Consider the following 20,527-nt stretch of genomic DNA (forward strand, 5'->3'; position numbering starts at 1 on the left):
GACTCAACCGATTTTGCCATGGCTTCACGCTTTCCCCTCCTTTTTATCTCCCCTCTCCTCATCGTTGCGTCGTGTTGTTGCTCCGCCGCTGTCGACGGCGGCAATTTGGATAGCAACGATCCCCTTATCCGTCAGGTGGTGGACCACGGCGACGGCGCTGTCGCCGGCGATAACGAGTTGCTGAACGCCGACCACCATTTCACTATATTTAAGAGTAAATTCAGCAAATCGTACGCTTCGCAGGAGGAGCACGATCACAGGTTCTCGGTGTTCAAGGCTAACCTCCGCCGCGCTAGCCGGCACCAGAAGCTCGATCCTTCAGCCGTTCACGGCGTTACGCAGTTCTCCGATCTCACGCCGCGTGAGTTCCGGAACAGATTCCTCGGAATCAACAGGAGGCTCCGTCTACCGTCCGACGCTCAGGAGGCGCCGGTTTTGCCAACCAATGATCTGCCTAAGGACTTCGATTGGAGAGATCACGGTGCTGTTACGGCGGTGAAGAATCAGGTATGTACCAAATTAGGTTTTCGTTTGCACTTTCTGATTTTTTTTTCGAGTTTCGGATTTTGAGCAATCGTAGCTGATCATGATGGAGATTTATGTCTAGATAGAAATTTTGAGTTCAATTTGAAGGATTAAGAGCATCAGTTCAATTGCGTGCTCCCGACTGTTTACTTCTTATCCAAAATCATATATTCTCTAATTGATTCTTTCACCTTATGGGTGCTGAACTCTGTTAGTTTTTGGATGTGATAGTTTTTTTGGGCCTCGGTTTATGGGTATTGTGGTTGTTCTAAATTCTGAGTGAATGTCTCCCAGGGTTCCTGTGGATCATGCTGGTCGTTTAGCACAACAGGAGCATTGGAGGGTGCCAACTACCTCGCAACAGGGAAGCTTGTGAGCCTCAGCGAACAGCAGCTTGTAGAATGTGATCATGAGGTTTGTGTTCCTTGTATTTTTAGGTCGGAATTTTACTGATTTAGTTGCATCATGGACTGATTGAATATATAAAGGTCTGGAAATATTAGATTAGCTGATCAGGCATGATGCGTGCTATGTTGAATCCTTCATCAGTTTGTTCATTTTATTGGTGTATTATTATCTAGCAGGTCCCTTATGAACGGATCTGATATGATTTCTTCTGAGTACTGTATTAAAACCTTTGTTGTATTTCATACGTATAAGATTTGTTACTGGTAAGAAAAATCAGTTTGGAGTCTGATGGTGCTCAGTGGGTTTAGTTGGCAAGTAATCTATTGGAAGAAGAATGCTAGGACCACATATTTTGTTTATGAAGCATAATAGTTAAATGTTTCTTTTTGAAGAGGCTATGTTATGACGCATCAAGTTTTGAATCTGCAGTGTGACCCAGAAGACAAAAATTCATGTGACTCAGGGTGCAATGGTGGGTTGATGAACAGTGCTTTTGAATACACACTCAAAGCTGGTGGACTCATGAGAGAAGAAGACTATCCATACACTGGAACAGATCGTGGAACTTGCAAATTCGACAAGAGCAAAGTTGTGGCGAAGGTTGCCAATTTCAGTGTCGTATCACTTGATGAAGATCAAATCGCAGCAAATCTTGTAAAAAATGGCCCTCTTGCAGGTATCTATTCTCTACTATAGATGCAATTAGTATCAACTAAGTGCACAAATGTTTTCTGAGAGTGATATCATTTCTCCTTGGATGCAGTTGCTATCAACGCGGTTTTCATGCAGACTTATGTCGGAGGAGTGTCATGCCCATACATCTGCTCAAAGCGATTGGATCACGGCGTGCTGCTGGTTGGTTACGGTGAAGCTGGCTATGCCCCCATCCGGTTGAAGGAGAAACCATATTGGATTATAAAGAATTCTTGGGGAGAGAATTGGGGAGAAAATGGATACTACAAAATCTGCCGGGGCCGCAATATTTGTGGGGTGGATTCCATGGTTTCAACCGTTGCAGCTGTGAGCAGCTCAAAGTAGGCGAGATGCATTGCATCGAGGTACATTAAAATTTCACCTCTTTCATGTACATAAAGAAATGTGCTTCATCTGCATTTGTTTACCATTGCATCGAGTAAATTGATTTATGATTTTATAAATCAATCGTATGTTTATTTATAAACTATTGGTTGCAACTATGCATCATGACTATTAGTAATTTGTATGCTTTGAAATGTTGAAGTACACTGCCGTCCACTATGTTCTTGCGGAGTTTCCTTCGTGTAATAGGGGACTCAATTTACTCACCACATACAATGTTTCTACATTAAATTCACAGAAAATAAAAAGGAAGCAAAAAGAAATTACTTTAGACACTGGCTTTAAACCAATGAATAAATCGTTAGGACAAGAAAATCCGGGTTGAAAAACACTTGTGTTTCAATTATGGATGGTTGGACGCTACTACAACACAACTGCTACTACAGCGATTGTGGACCAATAATTAAATACTCCCCCTATCCCATAAAAATATACTAAGCAGAGATAGACTAATAATAAATGACATGGATTTTAATACGTAATTGATAATATAAGAGAAAAGAGAGAAACAATTGAAATAATATACTGGATGGTGGAATTCATAAATTTAAAGTAAAAGAGAACGAGAAAAAAAGTTTTATAAATAAATATAAAACAAACGAAAAAAGAAATTCAACTTATTTTTGTAGAAGGAAAGAATTTTGTTAAACACCAAACTTTTGGATTGGATTTCCACACACATTCGTTTTTTTTGTTTCCTAATTTGGACTAACACGAATGTAAATACCATTGATCAGTTGCATATGCAATGAAGATGAAGTATTTCAATTTCACAAGCTAAGAGCAACAAAAACAAAACAAAACAAATTTTGCAGAACCTCATTCAGAAATTTCATCTACCCAAGGACGGAATCCAGAGGATATATATACCATAGATACCATAAATTAAGCCTGCATAAATAAAATAAATAATAGTAGTTATAAATTACACCATACTCTTCTTCATAAGTAAAATACAGGCCACAAAATAAGCCTGCTTATTCCTCTCAACGACAGAAAGTCACGTAGGGAGGCACTTGAGACAAAAATAACACCTCAAATTCTCCATATCTGAAAGTATTACTGCCTTCTCTCTCTCTCTCTCTCTCTCTCTATGCATGACACCAGATGAAAGAATCAACATTCACGCAAATTCAACCACCAAATCTTTATTTCTATTTATATTCATACTCTCATTCCTCTTCAGTATCGAGCACAAAGAATGAGAACGGATAGAACTTGTAACCATCACCCTCGTAAAACTTGTTTTGGAACTCCACCCAATGAAGTCTCAGTGCGTGCAAGAAGGCACTCAAGGTTTCCATCACCAAGAGTACGCCAACAGTGGCACAAATAAAGATAATAATGCCAATTATAAGGATGAATATATTGTTGTATCTGCAGATGTTCAAACATTCATCAGTTTCTTAGTCAGGAAAATAAAAAATTAAACTACGCAAATAAAAATAATAATGCAAATATTGAAATGTTATAAACATCTATTATTCATTGGAAGAAATCAACTCACCCCCATGCAAGAAGGAGAACTTTCTCATAGAACACAACGGATAACTCAGAGTGTGCAAGGCTGAAATCACAAAAGAAAAAAGGAGTTTTATAATGACAATATTAAGTGTATTATTCAGTACAACTGTTGTCTGCAAAGTTTAGTACTCCTATTAAGAAACAGAGGAATAACGGAGATGCTTTTCTCCTTGCATTTGTTCAATACCAAAGCTTTACGGTAAATCCTAAATCTTCAAAAACTCAATGAAAGGGAAGGAATAAAGAATGTTTCAAAATTTCTGTTTCTGGTACAAACAGAAATTACTCGATCCAGTATTATTTCAAGGTTGCAAACTCATATACATACCTGAGTGCCCACAAACGAAGATAAGAAGCTGTATTTGAAACAGCTCCAAGAACAAATTCGATTGTGTGTATAAGCTGATGTACAAAAACTTCACTGAACTCAAACTCCTCATGACCATTGCCATGGCCATCGTTATGGTTTGCCGCTGATTGCAGAGACTCCTCTGTCCCTGGAAGGGGTGCATAGGCCTCTCCCTGGTGCCTCTGAGAGTCACAGCGATAAAAGAAAGGTAAAATGAAATGATACATAAAATGCTACAATGAATCAATGATTGGTGTGAAAATAACATAAGAGAGTTTGAAATTGCATACCTCATGTTGCATCTTTAGAAGGAAAGGCTTTGGAAGCAGCATCCATGGGACAGACACAAGGGCCAATAGCAATAGCACCATCTGTATGTAGGTGAAATTGGCTTCACTTAGTTGAAGAAGTGGGATACAAAAGCTTCCGACACATTTGATGAAATATGAAATGAATATATAATCAACATTTTTTTTTCTTTTCCATTTAAAAAAAAAACTCAACCTGCAGCGTCTTCTGACCAGGAAAGAGCTGGTTTTCGCCGAGGTCATCAGTAGGACTCAGAAACATGTAGATCATCACATGGTATAAATCAGCTTGGGATCCAGTGCACCACTTGACAATGATAAGGAGAGACAGATAGCCAAACAGACTGTTCAAGAATATCATCTGGGGAACAAATTGGAACCTGGAATGGGAGTAATAAAAAATGATACTTCCACATACAATAGCAGCACTATCTGTGCTTCATAATAACAAATAGAAACGAGAACATATTGATACCAATGATCTTAGATCTAATCAATGAAAAGAGTTATCAGGAAAAACAGCGTATTAAACTCTTACCATGTGTTTATGCTATTCTTGAAGAACAGGGCATTAAAATAGCTCAATATTATTCCCAGGTTCATCTGGGCAACTCCAAGCAATATGGACATTTTCATTTTAAGTGAGTTCAGGAATGGAAGCTCACTGCGTGAACCATGCCAGGCAGGATCCACTCCAAATGGATAAGTGTCTCGTCCTTTGATCAAGCCAATAGTGGAAGCCTCACTGCAGTAAGAAAGTTCAGCATACAAGAGGAAGCATGCAACAGAGTATAGCAGATTCAAGGTCAGTCAGATACCTGCAAGTTGCATCGCGACATACGTATGCCGACGGAGCAAATAATTCAAATGGCACGGAGAAAAACTCATTATAGATTAATCCAGTGTAAATTGAGAATATCGACATCAACACAATTACGTAACGTCCACCAAATGCCATTTCCATGATGTCCCCGAGTTTCTGCATTATATGGTATAATATAATTCATAAAAGCGGCTGTAGTAGAATAACACTAAGATATACGAGGCCGAAATAAGGATTTTTCTAAAGCTTATATTGATCTCCACGAAAATTATTCATTGATTATAAAGAATATATACACCATTCTTTATGGACTCACACAAAAATTCTCCAAATGTAGTTTGCAGAGTAGCTGAACACTCTGGTATTAGTTAAGTTGTTCAAGGTTCCAAAACATCTAAGCAACACCAGCACACAAAAATAACTTACCTATTTAATCTACTAAAAACACAGTTAATCAGGATCAATATGGCAGATTAAAAATATCTATTACCAATTCTTGTAGATTACAGATTTGTAGAGTCTAATGTTTAGGCAATCATCAAGTACTGTCAACTGTGTAATATCATGCTGGCCAAAAAAAAGAAACTGATGCATTAAAATATAGTGAAATGGTGCATTCAGCTAGAGAATAGCAGACTACAAACCAACGAATGTTACTGCCATACAGGTTAGAGGTTACTGCAGCTAAAGTAAAACATACTATACTCCTTCCTAATCCTTCCACAAAAACATGACTAACGTTTAGTGGCATGGGTTTTAATAGTCCTTCAACAAATTGTGAGTGAAGGAAGGGTTTAGTTGTGGGCCCAAGAGTGGTAGTTGTGTAAGTATTTGGATAAATTGAGGTTGATAATGAAGGAGATTTTTGTGAGGTAGCATTCAAAAATAGAATTAGGCATGCTTTTGGTGGATAGAAAAAATGGAAAGGTAGTCATAATTTTCATGGACAAAGGGAGCATTATTTTTTTATTCAAAAAATAACTCAGAAGACCATGACCATACCTGACTGGAGAGCTTTTTTTCTCTGACGATAAAAAATAATGTAGCAAGTAGAAGGCATATACCATGCCCCCAGTCCCCAAACATGACCGCAAAAAGAAACGGGAAAGTGACAATGGTGAATACACCGGGATTTGCTTCCTGATACTTGGCCACTCTGTCATGAGACAATGAAATAGCCAGATAATAACTGTATTGTACTGTATATATATGCATGCATATATGTATGTATAAAGAAAAACAACTGAACTATATGAGTGCTAGTCAACTTAACTTCAAGTTTGAGAACCAAACACCAGCGTATTAATGATATAGCAAGATTGACCAGAGTAGTGTTTCTAGGGTAGTTTTATTAACTATTACAACGACAGAATCTTTACTCACCCATAAGCATCAACAATCTCTTGGAAAGCTGTAGTGAATTTGTTTGTCCGGAAATAGGTTGGGGGCATTTCACGTGTATGCAAGACTTGAAAAATAGCCTCAACTTGAGAATTGCAATCACGTGTTGCCTGATGTAATGCATCCTGGATCTACACAAAAGGAAAAATCGCCATATTGAGAAATTGTCCAGATTTCGAAATTCCAAATTAGACATTAAATCAAAGCTTTGTGAATCAATGATCTATTACCACTTCCATGGCACTATGCTCCCCTGGCCAAAGAAGGCGATTTCAGAAGAAATGGCTACGTACCTGTTTTGTTGCAAAAATAGGACTCCATCCTTCTGCTACCAGGCATTTCTTGGTGACATCCATACTGAGCATATTCAGAGTGTGGTAAATGGCTTTTTCCTTCCTCACCTTTACGAACATTAAAGATTTAATGTTTGCACAACGCATCATTAACTCATAAAAAAGATGAAGATCTATCATTTCGGCTAAGGGGGGTCATTCATCAGTCACTAGTTCAGCACTTCAGCTAAATAATGAGTGTCATACCAGAACATTCCACTGCTCGAACTGTTCTCCAATAGTTTGAAGTAAGTTTCCCCGATGAACAAGTCCTGCATCTATTGTAGTCTTTAGCTCTGATATCCTCCCAGAGACCTAAAACAGCAGAAGAAAAAGGTTTAGAATTCAGAAGAGGGGGATGATTATAAAAACTAGTTAATGAACAGACATGCAGAACAAGGTTAGTAACTAAGTGCAGTAAGGAACTAATGCAGCATATTCGGAAACCACATACCTCTGTGATCAATTGAGACTGTTTGCTGACATCCTCACTAAAAGAGTATCGATTTGCTCCAAATGCCTCACATATTTTCAGGATTTTATTTTTCGCCCTTTCTCCAGAAAAGAAAACTGCGAATACATTTTTTTCAACCTATACCATAAGATACAAAAATTAGTTCTCGGCAAATCTTCCTTCTATCATGTGTAAATTGTTAATAGAATGTCTCGCATGGATGCATTGGTATAAAGTGGCATGAGAAAAACAGCATCAACAAAAAGCATCAATTTTGTATGCAAGTGACAAGACGTTTTATTGAAATTAACAAGAAGCATATGCGGCTAAAAAGGCTTAAGTGAAAACATAATCACGGTTGACGTACATAAATGATTCTAGAAACTCATTGGCATGTGGCTCAAATGTTCAGCTCAGTGTAAGATTTGGAAACAGATAAAAAGACACTATAAGAGCTGATTCGTGATAGAAGTAATTAATAAAAGCATTCAACTAATCACTTTCAGTAAAACAGACTAGAATAAAATCATCATTGGTAGATTCATAAGGCCTTGCAGAACTAGTTCTGGTATATGAGTCAATTAAATATACCTTATCCCCTGATACTGGATCAACAACTGGCTCATCCACAGCAACCTGCTTCAGATACACATTACCCCTAGTAGCCCGGAACAAAATCCTCTCAAATGCCATAGACTTCTCCCTGGGAACAAGTCCAGTGATAAATCCTAGCCTAACTTGCTTGGATGAATCAGTTGTTTCCTGTGAAACAGAACATCATTGATCACCATAACAGAGGGAAAATGCATTTTACAAGGCCTGTACCTGTTCAGATAACAACGGAATTTCCAAGGATTCCTCCCCGCCCTGATTTGATGAGTATTCCCTTTGACGAGCCTCGGCATTGCTAAGGGCAGAGGAAAAGAATTCACCAGCCTAAGGAAAAGAAACAGCAATCGTGTCAGCATAGGTGCCGGCTGCTGGGGAGTAACAGGGTGAATTGAATGCTTTTCCTCTAAAAGATCATATAAGATATAGGGGAAGGTATAAAACAGCAGAATTGGTAAAAAAAATCCTAGATTTGAGTACTTCATTTTACAAATGTGATAATGTTCTACTTGATCATCAGATTAAATCTTGGTACTGCATCTAGTCAATGAAGTATCTGCAAGTGAAAAATACGTATCTAGAAAGATTGACTCCATTATTCATTACTGGTCCACCATTGTTAATCTGTTATATATAGAGTGTGGTTCACCAATTTCAACCAACATCTTAACTACTATGCAGATTTAAGAGCTTTGACCATCTGATTGCTTCTTTCAGATAGAATGAACCTAAAATGGATAAAGAAATATCAAATGTGAGGTATTTTTCAAGTGGTTCTCTTTTCTTTGACATTAATAGAGAGTTTTCTCCAAGAACTGAAGCTGGTATCATTTTGCAGGAATTATAAGTATCATTGACACTTTGTTTATGTTCAAACTAGTGAGTTACACCTAGAAAGATGTGATACAGGTACTTTGATATACAAAAATCTGAAATTTGTATGCATACTAATTAATGATACTGTGGTAGCATTCAAGTCTTTGGAATGGTAAAATTGTGTAATAACTTTTTGTAATTAGATGTAGAAGAAAATATGAGAACACTGAAAACATAAAGCAGTACTTTAAGCAGAACAAGCTTGTACTCCGCTAGCTCATTGTAGGAACGCTGTAACTTTTCACCATTTGCATTTATCTCAACTAGCTCTGCCTCAAGATCTCCAAGTTTAACCTGAAATGAGATGACACTATAGGTTAATCTAATTCAATTAACTGAAGGATTTACAAAAGGCTAAAGGATACCTCAAGGTCATCTAAATTGGCAATGGCTTCACCTGGAGATCTCACTTGAGCCACCACCCCAGCCTTTGACATTTGGTCGCGGAAAAATCTTAATTTCCGTGCCATTTCTCCAGATCTTTTAATCTTCAGCGGATACCGAAAAAATCAATAAGTCAACTTTTACATGTGGCAAACCTATATGCTCAGGCAGAAAGCAAAATCTAACATGTATTGGCAATAATTTTAGTTGCAGCCGGAAAGAACCACAACATACAACTCTATAGATCGGAGAAGCCAAGTTAAGATACTCTATAATTTTTTGTCATTTTTCTAAGTGTAAAAGATGGACTGAAGTTAATCTTGAATGATGCCACCTCCCTTAATAAGTTGGTAAAATTGGTGATTTAATAGATAATAATCATTTATACTTTCTAGACCTTGATCTAACAAACGGAATGAAATGACACTAGCAAACTTGATATTGGTATAACCCTTGACACCCAAGAAATAAAAATACAGTCTATATATTTGGTGCATGGCATATTGCAAACCAAGCAACTACTACATGCATACTTGTTGAGTATGATAGACTATGCTAGCCTTCATAGTTGATAATTGATCAAAAATGGGAGGGGTATAAGTTATAACTCTTAATATCATGATATAAATCTTTACCTGAATGGCATATGTTCTCTGGAATGGGCTTTTTTCTGCATTTAGCTGAGAGAAGACAGCAAGGCATTGGTCACGATTGGAGGGACAAGGCTAAGGAAGCTCAGAAAAAGTACATACAAAATAAATTCTTATGGAAAATGACATGGAAAAGAAATTCACAGGCCAATGAGATCAGTAAGAAGATAAGCATATCCATACCAGCGGCCTATTCAAGTACTCATAAAAATTAAGTGCGTAGTTTTTCATCTTTCCTTTCCAACATTCCTAATCCTGATTTTCCCTCTGTTCCACATTAATAGAGTTGTATTCATATTTGGGACGTTCCATCATAATAGAGTCATTTCTGTTTTTGGTCAAAATTAACACTCTTACTTTATTTTCTCTCCACTCAACACATTAAACATCTAGTATTTCTTAATCTCCATGTTAAAAAGAAACATCTCTATTACTCCCTCCGTCCCAAGTTAGTTGAGTCATGTTCCTTTTTTGTGTGGTCACAAGGTAGTTGAGCCATTTCCTTTTTTGGCAAAAACTTGCCTCTCTCATACTTTACTCTCTCTTCATCTCTTTTAATTTATTCTCTCTTTTACTTTACTCTCTCCAATTTAATCTTTATCACACAATTTCTTAAATCCCATGCCAAAAGAAATGCCCCAACTACCTTGAGACGGAAGAATATCTTGGAACGGATGGAAGAATATGTTCATTTTGTAGAACAACAGATTATCCAAGAGTAGTAATTAATCAGTACAGAGGATGCACATCTAAGTGCCCCACTTTGTTGAACTTAATACCAGAAACTGATATAACCAACAAACTACTATTTGATGGCAACATCTTCATCAACAGCCCAGGTTTGCTGCATCAACAAAATCAGAAAGCAATTCCGAAAGACTCAAGCGCACGTAAATAATAACTCAATGCCAAACATGCTAACATGACCTTGGATTCGGTAAGACACGAAATAAACAACGAATTATACAAAAGCTGAACAATGCAGATATGAATGACATGTATATGATGTATTGCAACTTTGTTCTGATTTTATAGAGTTTAAGGTCAGTCAACCGCAGCTAATTCTTGTACCTTATGCCAAATCATAAATCCTAACAGAATCAACAGTATAACTTAACTGTTTTAGCAAAAAATACCATCGCAATCAACAAAAACATTAACCCAAAGTTCACAATAACGTTATTATAAACACATCTTCCGTGCTTCTTCACACAATAACAACCAAAGAAGAATCCTCGCCAATACTTAGTTTCATAATACCAAATCCGCGAAAATCATAACCCTAGGCACATCACATTACCGCAAAAAAATCACAATCAGATTAATTGGAGCTAAAGAAACAACAGAAGAATCAAACTAAGAATCGCGTACGTCTTTGAATTGAATAAGACCGAGATCGCCGAGATAGGACACGGCGAGATGAGCGGACTCGATGGGGATGATGAGTTGCACGAGCTGCATCGGCTCCGAACGCATCAGATCCATCGGCGGACAACATCCCCCTTCCCGCTCCCCCATCTTCTACCGTCAGATCGAATCAATATCTCTCTCTCTTCCTCTCTCTAGAAATCGAGAAGAGAAAATCGTGCTGGATGATAAATAATTGCAAAGAGCAGTAGATGATAGATCAACACATCCACGTCAGAGATAGAGAGAAGAGATTCGCTGGCTGGCTGATATTATTTGCATTTTTTTTTCTTTTCTAGTAGTTTTTTTTTTTTTTTAACTGCCATTTAGTTGAGCACACGCGTCACACGATACATCTTCAATTTATTAAACTAAAAAATCGCCATGGCCCGTGACATAACACGTGAAAATATAAAGGTTTTCGTTATTTTATGGAGTATTGCACTCAGAGACGGATCCCATGCTTTCGCAGGTGGGGCATATGCCCCTCCTCAAATTTTCCTACTTACATATACATATATATGATTTTTGCTAATTTACACCCTTGATTCACTAAATGCCCCTTCTTAATTCTTCTAAACTTTCCCTATACATATTTATGCTCCTCTTGAGATTATTTTCTAGCTCCGTCCCTGATTGCACTAAGAGCATCCACATCGGTGACCAGGGACGCGTCCGTCCGTGCCAGCGGCACGGAGACGCTATCCGCCTCTGCGCTCGCTCCGCTGGCACGGCGCTGCTCGATGCATCGAGCACGTCCGTGCCAGCGAGCATGCGACGTAGCGCGTTCTGATTGGCCAACGGCATATCTGTTGGAAAATCACTTTTTTAATTTTTTAAAAAATTGAAAATAATACCAAAAAAAATTATATTTTCACAATCCCAAAAAAAGGCCATTTTTTTGCCCGTTTTTCTGTATTTTTTTATTTTTTATTTTCCCCCCAAAATCATCTATAAATACACACATTCATCATCCATTTTTCACATCAAATAATCTCTCATTCATCTCTTATTCATATTTTTCATACAACTTATCTACACCTTCATCTCTCACTCAAAACCTCAAATGGATTTCACCCATCTCATTGCGGAAGCGGAGCGTGAAGAACAAGAATACTACGAACAACATCGTGCCGCTTATGAAGCATATGTCGCAGCGAATACCCCCGCCCCTCCTCCTCAACCAACTAGATCAACTCGCCGCTACATTCATCGTGATCGGGAGGGAGCCCACGAAAGGCTCGTTGCCGACTATTTTTCTGACCAGCCACGGTTTTCGGAAGATTACTTTAGGCGCCGTTTTCGCATGTCAAAGCGCTTGTTTATGCGTATTGTCAACACATTGTCCGCCCGTGTTGAATACTTCCAAACAGGTCCAGATGCAGCCGGTCGGCAAAGTATTTGCATGTCGGTGAGTCCACTAGAATCCTTTGTCTTAAAAATTTTTGCGAGGTCGTTCGTTCACCTTTCGGTGATGAATTCCTTTGGGCAGCCACCACCGATGATTGCCAACGGTTGCTTCGTCTTCACGAAACAGTCCATGGTTTTCCCGGTAAGCTTGGCAGCATTGACTGCATGGAGGTGGAAGAATTGCCCGACTTCTTGGAGGGGGCAACACTTAAGCGGCCACAAAGGCGGCGGCCCAACACTTATCCTTGAAGCGGTCGCCGACTACTGCCTATGGATTTGACATGCATATTTCGGTGTTGCCGGATCTAACAACGACTTGAAGGTGCTCTATTCTTCACCCATCTTCAATGATGTGTTGAATGGTGTAGCACCGGCGATCGACTTCACCGTCAACGGAAATGTATACCACATGAGTTACTATCTCGCCGATGGTATCCTACCCAAGGTGGTCGACTTTCGTGAAGACGCTCAGCAACCCGCAAGACCCGAGACGGGTTCTTTTTGCGCAGCGTCAAGAGTCCGCGCGGAAAGACGTCGAAAGAGCCTTTGGGGTCCTTCAAGCCCGATTCAACATTGTGAATGCCCCGTCTCGGCTGTGGTACATGAAAAATATCGTCGACGTCATGTACACGTGTATTATCTTACACAATATGATTATAGCCGACGAAGGACCGAGGGCGGCTAGCTTTTACGACGAAGATGAAGCCGGAAGCTCAATCGCGAGGTCTCCCCCACGCCAAGGTGTGCATACGACGGTGGGTGAGAGGATCGAAACAAGACACACAATGCGCGATACCCGAACCCATGTTGAGCTACAAGAAGACCTGATCAAACACATTTGGGCGAAATTCGGCCACGAGTAGTGGTTTTTTTTATTTTAGGGGTTGAATTATGTATTTTTTATTGATTAGGAGTTTAATTATGTAATTTTTATTTTTTATGATTTTAATTATGTAATTTTTATTTTTTAGGATTTTAATTATGTAATTTTTAATTTTTAATGTATTTTGTAATATTATTCCGGGTATTTTTAATGTATTTTAATTTTGTAGAAATGTTTATATTTAAATTTAATAATGGAATGGTGGAACCCTTGTGCTTGTCCTTGCGGAAGAGCACGGATGTGGGTGTTGTACTTTTGCCTAAGAGCAGACAGGAAAATTGGGTCCGGGCCCACATCCGTGCTCGTTGGCAAAAGCACGGATGTGGATGCTCTAAACATTAGGATTATCTTTCGATTTATTAACTGTGAATTTGTGATAAATACTGTGCCATATTTTTTAGGGTTAGGGCCAATTTATCAGATTTTGATCATACTAATTTGAGTTGTGAGCTAATCGGATGTTAGGAGTGGACTAATCGAGTTAAAATTATTAGATTAAAAAATTTCAATCATAACTCCGAGAATTTAGATTTCAGGATAACAAAAATATGAAGTACGGAGTACTATCTAATAAAACTAAAAATTTCGTATTAAAATTAAATGTGTTCAGTTTTAATCATAATATTCCTATATTTATAATATATAAATACATAGAAAATTTTAAAATACTATAGCATTGAGTAATAATGATGTTTAATAAATCTTGGAAAATATGACTTAATAATTTAAAAATATACCTATTTCAGAATTTAGAATATTAATTATAGTAATAAGGAAAAATTAAAAATAGAAAGTGAACCAGAGAGGCCACCCTAGTAAGTCCGGCCCAAATATAGGTAATTGGGCCTCGGCTGTAAGCCATCATACAAGTTATTAATTATTGATACCTCACAGAATTACCTTATAAATAATTAGAAATTTAGAATTCAATACATATCAGCTTGCCTTAGCCCACCTATGACCTATGGCTATAAGTTATTACATTAAATTTTAAATATGATTATTTCAAATTCAATTATATTTCTGTAAAAAAGACTTTTTGTGACTTTTTGTTGCAAACTCATTTGTATAGTTCGTATAACAACAAATACTACAGAGATGATGTTTTATTCTTTTTTATACTACAATTTATTATAGTACTAAAATGTACTGGTGCTTCTTCTTCCTTACTAGCAGTATTCATCTATGGCTATTCGCTAAGACTATTTATTAACAAGTAACTTGACGCTACTTATATAACGGCAGAATTAATTTAATCTTTCTTATTTGCATCTAAAGGGATTAGACCAGTCCAGACTCACTAATTACCGGGACCTCTTCGTTCTTGTATAAGAGAGCTCAGCCAACTCTCAATCACACGGCTGATTTAATCAAGATTACAAGTTTGTTTACAAGTAATATAACCTACCTATTACAAATCTTGACAGGAACCCTAGCTAGCTCCTAGATTAACAGCAGCCCGCACACTCAAGAAACAAGTTAGTAATAACAAGTAAGACCCTCTCGGATCTAAGATATTACAACTAAGAAGAACAAGAGAAAACTGAGAACACCAAAGAGATCACAACAGATAGCTCAGCCACCCGCCTATAGTCCAGATCTATTCACCAGAACCCTAGACCCAAGGGAGCATCATCGAATCTGACCAGAGATGCACCTCTCACCATCAATACCAACTCAACACAACCCCTTCACACCGGATCTAGAACCACAGCACAGCCTCACACCAATTATCTCCACACAAACGCAACCGGCAACCGAAGCAGTTGCCTTCGCCGGCTACCACCACCGTCAATCATACCACGGAACAGTGAAGGACTAAAGAGAAACCGCCAGAGAAGTTATCGGAGAAGAAGATAGAAGAGAGAAAATTCACTGAATCGGGTGAATAGAGAAAGAGCAAAAGTCAGAAGTGAAACACAAACTGTCATACACATCACACATAACAAACACACTCCACAATCCAACGGTGCAGGAGCAGGATCTAAGTGAAGGAGCAACGTGGCAGCAATCTGACGGTGGAGAGGAAGAGTCGCGGGCTAAGGGCTCAGCAACTTGGGCCAAGCCCAATCAATTCGGCACTGGGACAGAATTAATACACATCCCAAATAAATGTCCACCAACATATATTCTACATACTCCACCTTGGACTTTATTCTGGGAAACCAATCTGAACTATAACCTAAGGTTTAAAATCATCATAGCCTACAGGACAGCCCCCCCAACTCCAAGAACAAAAGTTCACTAGCATTTAGGGAAGCCACAAGGTTACCTTCAAACACCACAGGACTGACACCCATTAGTCTAGAAGGACTTAATGCCTCCAGTCACCTAACACCCTTACCACAGCTGATAAGGTGAGTGAGGTCTTTCCCCTAGGACATGCAACCTATCCTAGGTCAAAATGTAAAAATATTATGCAGAAAAAAAGTTTTTCAAATGGTAAACTCTTAGTTCCCATGTCAGCAGGATTTCTATCAGTATGCACTTTTTGAATAAAAACATCACTTTTTTCTACAATATCTCTAATGTAATGAAACCTTACATCAATGTGCTTTGTTCTATCATGGAATACATGATTTTTACATAACTGGATAGCAGACTGAGAGTCAGAAAACACAGTAGGAGGGGACTTCACAAACTTCAGTTCAGAAAGCACCCATTTTAACCACAAAGCTTCTTTCATTGCCTCTGTTATGGCAATATATTCTAACTCAGTAGTGGGCAGGGCCACTATGTGCTGCAACTGAGACTTCCAGATAATGCAAGACCTGCAGACAGTAAACACATAGGAGGTGGTGGACTTCCTCTTATCTCTGTCATTTGCATAATTAGAATCAACAAATCCAGTTAGTGAAATACGTTCATCACATTTAGAATAGCACAACCCATACTTAGCAATAAATTTAAGATATCTCAGAAGCCATTTCAAATCTTCCCAATGAATAGGACCATGATTTGCCATGTATCTACTCAGGCAGGACACTGCATAGGCAATGTCAGGCCTGGTACTCACCATCAAATACATCATTGACCCAATAGCATTTGCATAGGGAACTTTCTTCATAGTTTCAATATAAGTTTTAGACTTAGGGCACATATCTTTACTCAACATAAAATGAGCAGCTAAAGGCATAGAGGCAGGTTTAGCATCAAACAAGTTAAATTTTTTCAGAATTTTGTACACATAAGGTTCCTGATGCAACACAAGCATACATTCCTTTCTGTTCCTGAAAATATTTATTCCTAATATTTTATGAGTGATAAGGCTAATTTCATGCATCGGTCTAGGGGTTTTATTTCGTGAAATTACTGGGTCTAACGCATGTTTTAAGCCAGGTGTGTGAAGGTTTTCGCTAGATCCAGGAAAAGAAGAGGACGCTTGCATAGTCCTAGGAAACTGGCGAAAGAGCGGACATTATGAAAGAAATTGCTTGACGGAGGAAGCCTCGGAGTTGAAGGGTAGAATAGGGATTTCTACGAAGACTCTAGAAGGCTATGTCCGCATCTATAAAAGGAAGAAGCATGCAAGCTGGAGGGACCTTCTCGGTGGAGGCCTCACGAACAGCCTGTTGCTCAGTTCACTTTTCACATACTTGGTTCTAATTCGCGGAGGATCTCGGGTTTTGCGCTGGGGTTCACATTTAGCTTTCCGATAGTGTTTGTGGGTTGTAACACCGTCCTTCTTTGGGGCGAAGAAACAATTTATTTCTGTTTTTCTTTTCGTTTCTGCTGAATTCGCCGAGCTTCGCTGTTCGAAGCTCGGTCCTCTTTTGTTTCTGGATATTTCTCTACTTTTATGCAAGTTTCGTTTTCGCTTACGTCGATCGTGATGATTTCTGTCGATTGATTGTGTTTACTTGAATTCTGGAGTTGGTTGTTTTCGTGGTTATTTTCTGGATTATTGCAGGTTAATGGTGAGGTCTGGAAGAATGGAGTTTGTTTGTGAATGAATCGGGGTTTTGTTTTGCTGATGTTGTGGAGTTGTTTTGTGATTGTTGGAATTTGGAGTTGATCGGAGCAGATCTGTGAGAATCGGAGTTATGGAGTTGATTTTGTTGGTTGTTGAGTTCGGATGGCTTGGATCCGGAGTGGATTAAGCGTCTGAAGTGATTCTGAGCAGGAGTGTTTTAATTTTATGCCTAGCTTACGTGTTTTCATTTCATTTCGCCTAGTTTATGTAGATCTGATGTATTTCCGATTCATAGCAAGTTTCCGGCGTCCAAATCTTTATATTCTGTTTGAATCTAGGAGTGTGCTCTGTTTTCTTCATCTGCGAGTTTAGTTTAGTTGCGAAGGTGCATGTCGTAGTTAGTTGGAGCATGGGTTGGTTATCTGCAGCTTTTTACCGTACTTGCTATTTCTGGAAATATGGTCCCCACTGTTAGTTGCTTACTGTTTAGCTAGATTAGGTAGTCGTTTACTTAGTCTAGGGAGCAATTGTGTCTGTCGGTATTGATGTCCGATTCCAGTAAGTTTTCTGTGTCCTAGGCCTAGCGTTTACATTTCTTGCCTAGATCTAGTGGTAGTTTAAATCTCAACCCCTTGTGTGGCAGCAGCCGTTTGTTTCCATAGTCTCTTAGCACTACTTTGCGAATCCATCTCTGTGGGATCGACCCCACTTCTGTATACTAATTCATAGTATTCGGGTTGAGGGATTTATTTTTGAAGGGGAGTCGAGTGTGTCCAACGACAAAAACACTGTAGTTCTCTAGAGTTCCTGGACCCAGTGATCCAGCGGATTTAAGGGGCGTTGTGTCTGGACCGAGCTTTGCATTAATTCTCAAATGTGCACACTCGCTTACTCCTGAGTCTAGTCATTCGACATTAGAGTCGAGCGAGACCCCCACTTCAAATGGCGCCGTTGCCGGGGATGGATGGCGTGCTTAGTGTTAGTGTTCAGAGTCTGTGGTGTAAATAGTTTTGATTTGTTTTCTATCTATTTTGTTTGCAGTTTATGAGCAGAGGCTCAACATCTACCTACTGGAGAAACTCATCTGGGTGGAAACACGACCAGTTTGATTGGCGGGTTAAGGGTACAGTCTCTACTGTGACCACCAGATCAGGGTTCACCACGGGGAGGTCCGTTTCCGAGTGAATCCACTAGCGACGAATCTTGGATGTCATCAGGACGCGAAGATCCAGAATCACCACCCGAATCAGAAATAGAGTCAGAAACAGGGGAAGCAGAGGAAGTAGTCATGGCGCAGGTGGTAGACCCGGATCCAGAAATCGGCTCTCTCACTGCCCATTTAGATGGAGAACCAGCTCAAGCTATAGTGATGAATCCACGCCAGAGGACTATCGAGATCAAGACAAACGTACTCGGCATCTTGCCGACGTTCTCTGGGCGTAGAAATGAGTGTCCGTATGAGTTCTTAAATGAATTCAGTAAGTTATGTGGTATTCAGAAGAGGCCGAATGATGCAACAGATGAGGATTATCGCCTACGAGCGATTCCATTTACCTTGAAGGGGGAAGCTAATACGTGGCTATTGAGGTTGCCTCTGGATTCTATCCGCACGTGGAGGGACTTCAAGTTAGAATTCTTAGATTATTTCTTCCCATCCAACAAGACGAATGCACTTAAGAAAGAAATACTAGAGTGTAAGCAAGATTACGATGAATCGTTGAGTCAGTATTGGTCGAGATTTAAGGGGTTGTTGGATGCATGCCCGAATCACCGAATGATAGAGGCAGAGACCTACTCTCTGTTTTACGAAGGAGCCATTCCCGAGTCAAAGGACTTAATGAACTCCTCGAGTGGGGGAAATTTCACAAGAAAAAGGGGAAGTGAGGCAAGAGAGATCCTAGGGAAGTTGATTGACGCTAAGAAGGCGTACGATAACCCTAGGAATGCAGTGAGAAGAGGATCGGTGCATGCTGTGAGAGAACAAGAAGATGACAAAGTCGAAGCAAGGATGGATAGGCTCGAGAAGGCTCTTTTGAACGCGATTGAAAAGGCGATTCCACTGGCTTCACAAGGGAAGGAGAAATCTCCTGGTCCAGGAGATAATCAAATTCAACAATATTACGGGACCCAGGAAGGAGATTATCAGGCCCAGGTCAATGCAATGGGAAGTTGGAATCCCGATGGGAGCTGGAATCCAGGGAGACAGAGAGATGCGCCCTGGAGAAACCATCCAAATTTCAGATGGACTGACAATGAACAGAATCAGCCGGCACCGCAACAAAGTCAGCAGTTTGCACCTCAGCCCGAAAGACAAGGTAATTGGTCATGAAGGAATCAAGAGGGGCAGGGCAACTGGATTAATCGGAACAAAGGCAGAACAACCAAACACCCTTAGATGAGAAAGATTCAAAGTTTTTCCAGTAAAAACATGTTCAGGGCACTGCCCTAACAAATGCACAGAAGGAGATCTATTAACCAAGTAAGCAGCCGTCAACAAAGCTTCACCCCAAAATTTTTTAGATAAACCAGATTTAGCAAGCATGCATCTCACTTTGTCAAGTAAGGTCTTATTCATTCTTTCAGCAACACCATTTTGTTGTGGGGAATAAGGGACAGTTTTATGTCTTCTAATTCCAAAACCAGCATACATATCATCCATCTGTTTATTACAAAACTCCAAACCATTATCAGTTCTTATAGCCTTCATTTTCTTTTCAGTCTGAGTTTCAATCAAAGTTTTCCAAGCAACAAGTTTTGCAAACACTTCACACTTATGTCTCATGAGGAAGTACCAAACTTTTCTTGAAAAATCATCAATAATTGAAAGAAAATACATAGAACCAGAATGAGAAGACACAGAAGTAGGGCCCCTTTGTTCTTGTACAAGAGAGCTCAGCCAAACTCTCAACCACTGTAGGGATCAGACAAGTCCGGATTCACTAATTACCGAGACCTCTTTGTTCTTGTACAAGAGAGCTCAGCCAAACTCTCAACCACGCGGCTGATTTAATCAAGATTATAAGTTTGTTTACAAGTAATATAACCTAGCTATTACAAGTCTTGACAGGAATCCTAGCTAGCTCCTAGATTAACAGCAGCATGCACACTCAAGAAACAAGTTAGTAATAACAAGTAAAATCCTCTCGGATCTAAGATATTACAACTAAGAAGAA

The 20,527-nt window shown here is 39.2% G+C and overlaps 2 protein-coding genes across 2 annotated transcripts; one reads left to right on the top strand and one right to left on the bottom strand.

The window, feature by feature from the left end:
• Positions 1 to 2,175, top strand: LOC121753288 (cysteine protease RD19A-like). Its single transcript, XM_042148533.1, has 4 exons — positions 1 to 507; positions 820 to 939; positions 1,363 to 1,609; positions 1,697 to 2,175. The coding sequence occupies exons 1-4, from the start codon at positions 19 to 21 to the stop codon at positions 1,969 to 1,971; spliced, it is 1,131 nt and encodes a 376-aa protein (XP_042004467.1). The 5' UTR covers positions 1 to 18; the 3' UTR covers positions 1,972 to 2,175.
• Positions 2,176 to 2,907: 732 nt separating this feature from the next.
• Positions 2,908 to 11,414, bottom strand: LOC121753287 (V-type proton ATPase subunit a3-like). The gene is made up of 18 exons (XM_042148532.1): positions 11,113 to 11,414; positions 9,727 to 9,771; positions 9,073 to 9,195; positions 8,894 to 9,001; positions 8,048 to 8,158; positions 7,814 to 7,984; positions 7,223 to 7,360; positions 6,976 to 7,083; positions 6,730 to 6,837; positions 6,419 to 6,567; positions 6,038 to 6,191; positions 5,031 to 5,191; positions 4,751 to 4,957; positions 4,409 to 4,592; positions 4,195 to 4,275; positions 3,884 to 4,086; positions 3,539 to 3,598; positions 2,908 to 3,408 (listed from the first exon to the last, which is right to left on the bottom strand). Exons 1-18 carry the CDS (start codon positions 11,257 to 11,259, stop codon positions 3,204 to 3,206), a joined length of 2,463 nt encoding a protein of 820 aa, XP_042004466.1. The 5' UTR covers positions 11,260 to 11,414; the 3' UTR covers positions 2,908 to 3,203.
• Between the last annotated feature and the right edge of the window lie 9,113 nt (positions 11,415 to 20,527).

Source organism: Salvia splendens, chromosome 10 (assembly GCF_004379255.2).
Source record: "Salvia splendens isolate huo1 chromosome 10, SspV2, whole genome shotgun sequence".
Taxonomy (NCBI): domain Eukaryota; kingdom Viridiplantae; phylum Streptophyta; class Magnoliopsida; order Lamiales; family Lamiaceae; genus Salvia; species Salvia splendens.

Excerpts from the sequence above, each read along its gene's own strand:
- LOC121753288 (XM_042148533.1), top strand. The coding sequence starts at position 19 with ATGGCTTCACGCTTTCCCCTCCTTTTTATCTCCCCTCTCCTCATCGTT. Across the intron at positions 940-1,362 it reads TTGTAGAATGTGATCATGAG|TGTGACCCAGAAGACAAAAA; the intron begins GTTTGTGTTCCT and ends TTGAATCTGCAG. Across the intron at positions 1,610-1,696 it reads AAAAAATGGCCCTCTTGCAG|TTGCTATCAACGCGGTTTTC; the intron begins GTATCTATTCTC and ends CCTTGGATGCAG.
- LOC121753287 (XM_042148532.1), bottom strand. The coding sequence starts at position 11,259 with ATGGGGGAGCGGGAAGGGGGATGTTGTCCGCCGATGGATCTGATGCGT. Across the intron at positions 7,361-7,813 it reads ATCCAGTATCAGGGGATAAG|GTTGAAAAAAATGTATTCGC; the intron begins GTATATTTAATT and ends CTTATGGTATAG. Across the intron at positions 3,599-3,883 it reads CTTCGTTTGTGGGCACTCAG|CCTTGCACACTCTGAGTTAT; the intron begins GTATGTATATGA and ends TTGTGATTTCAG.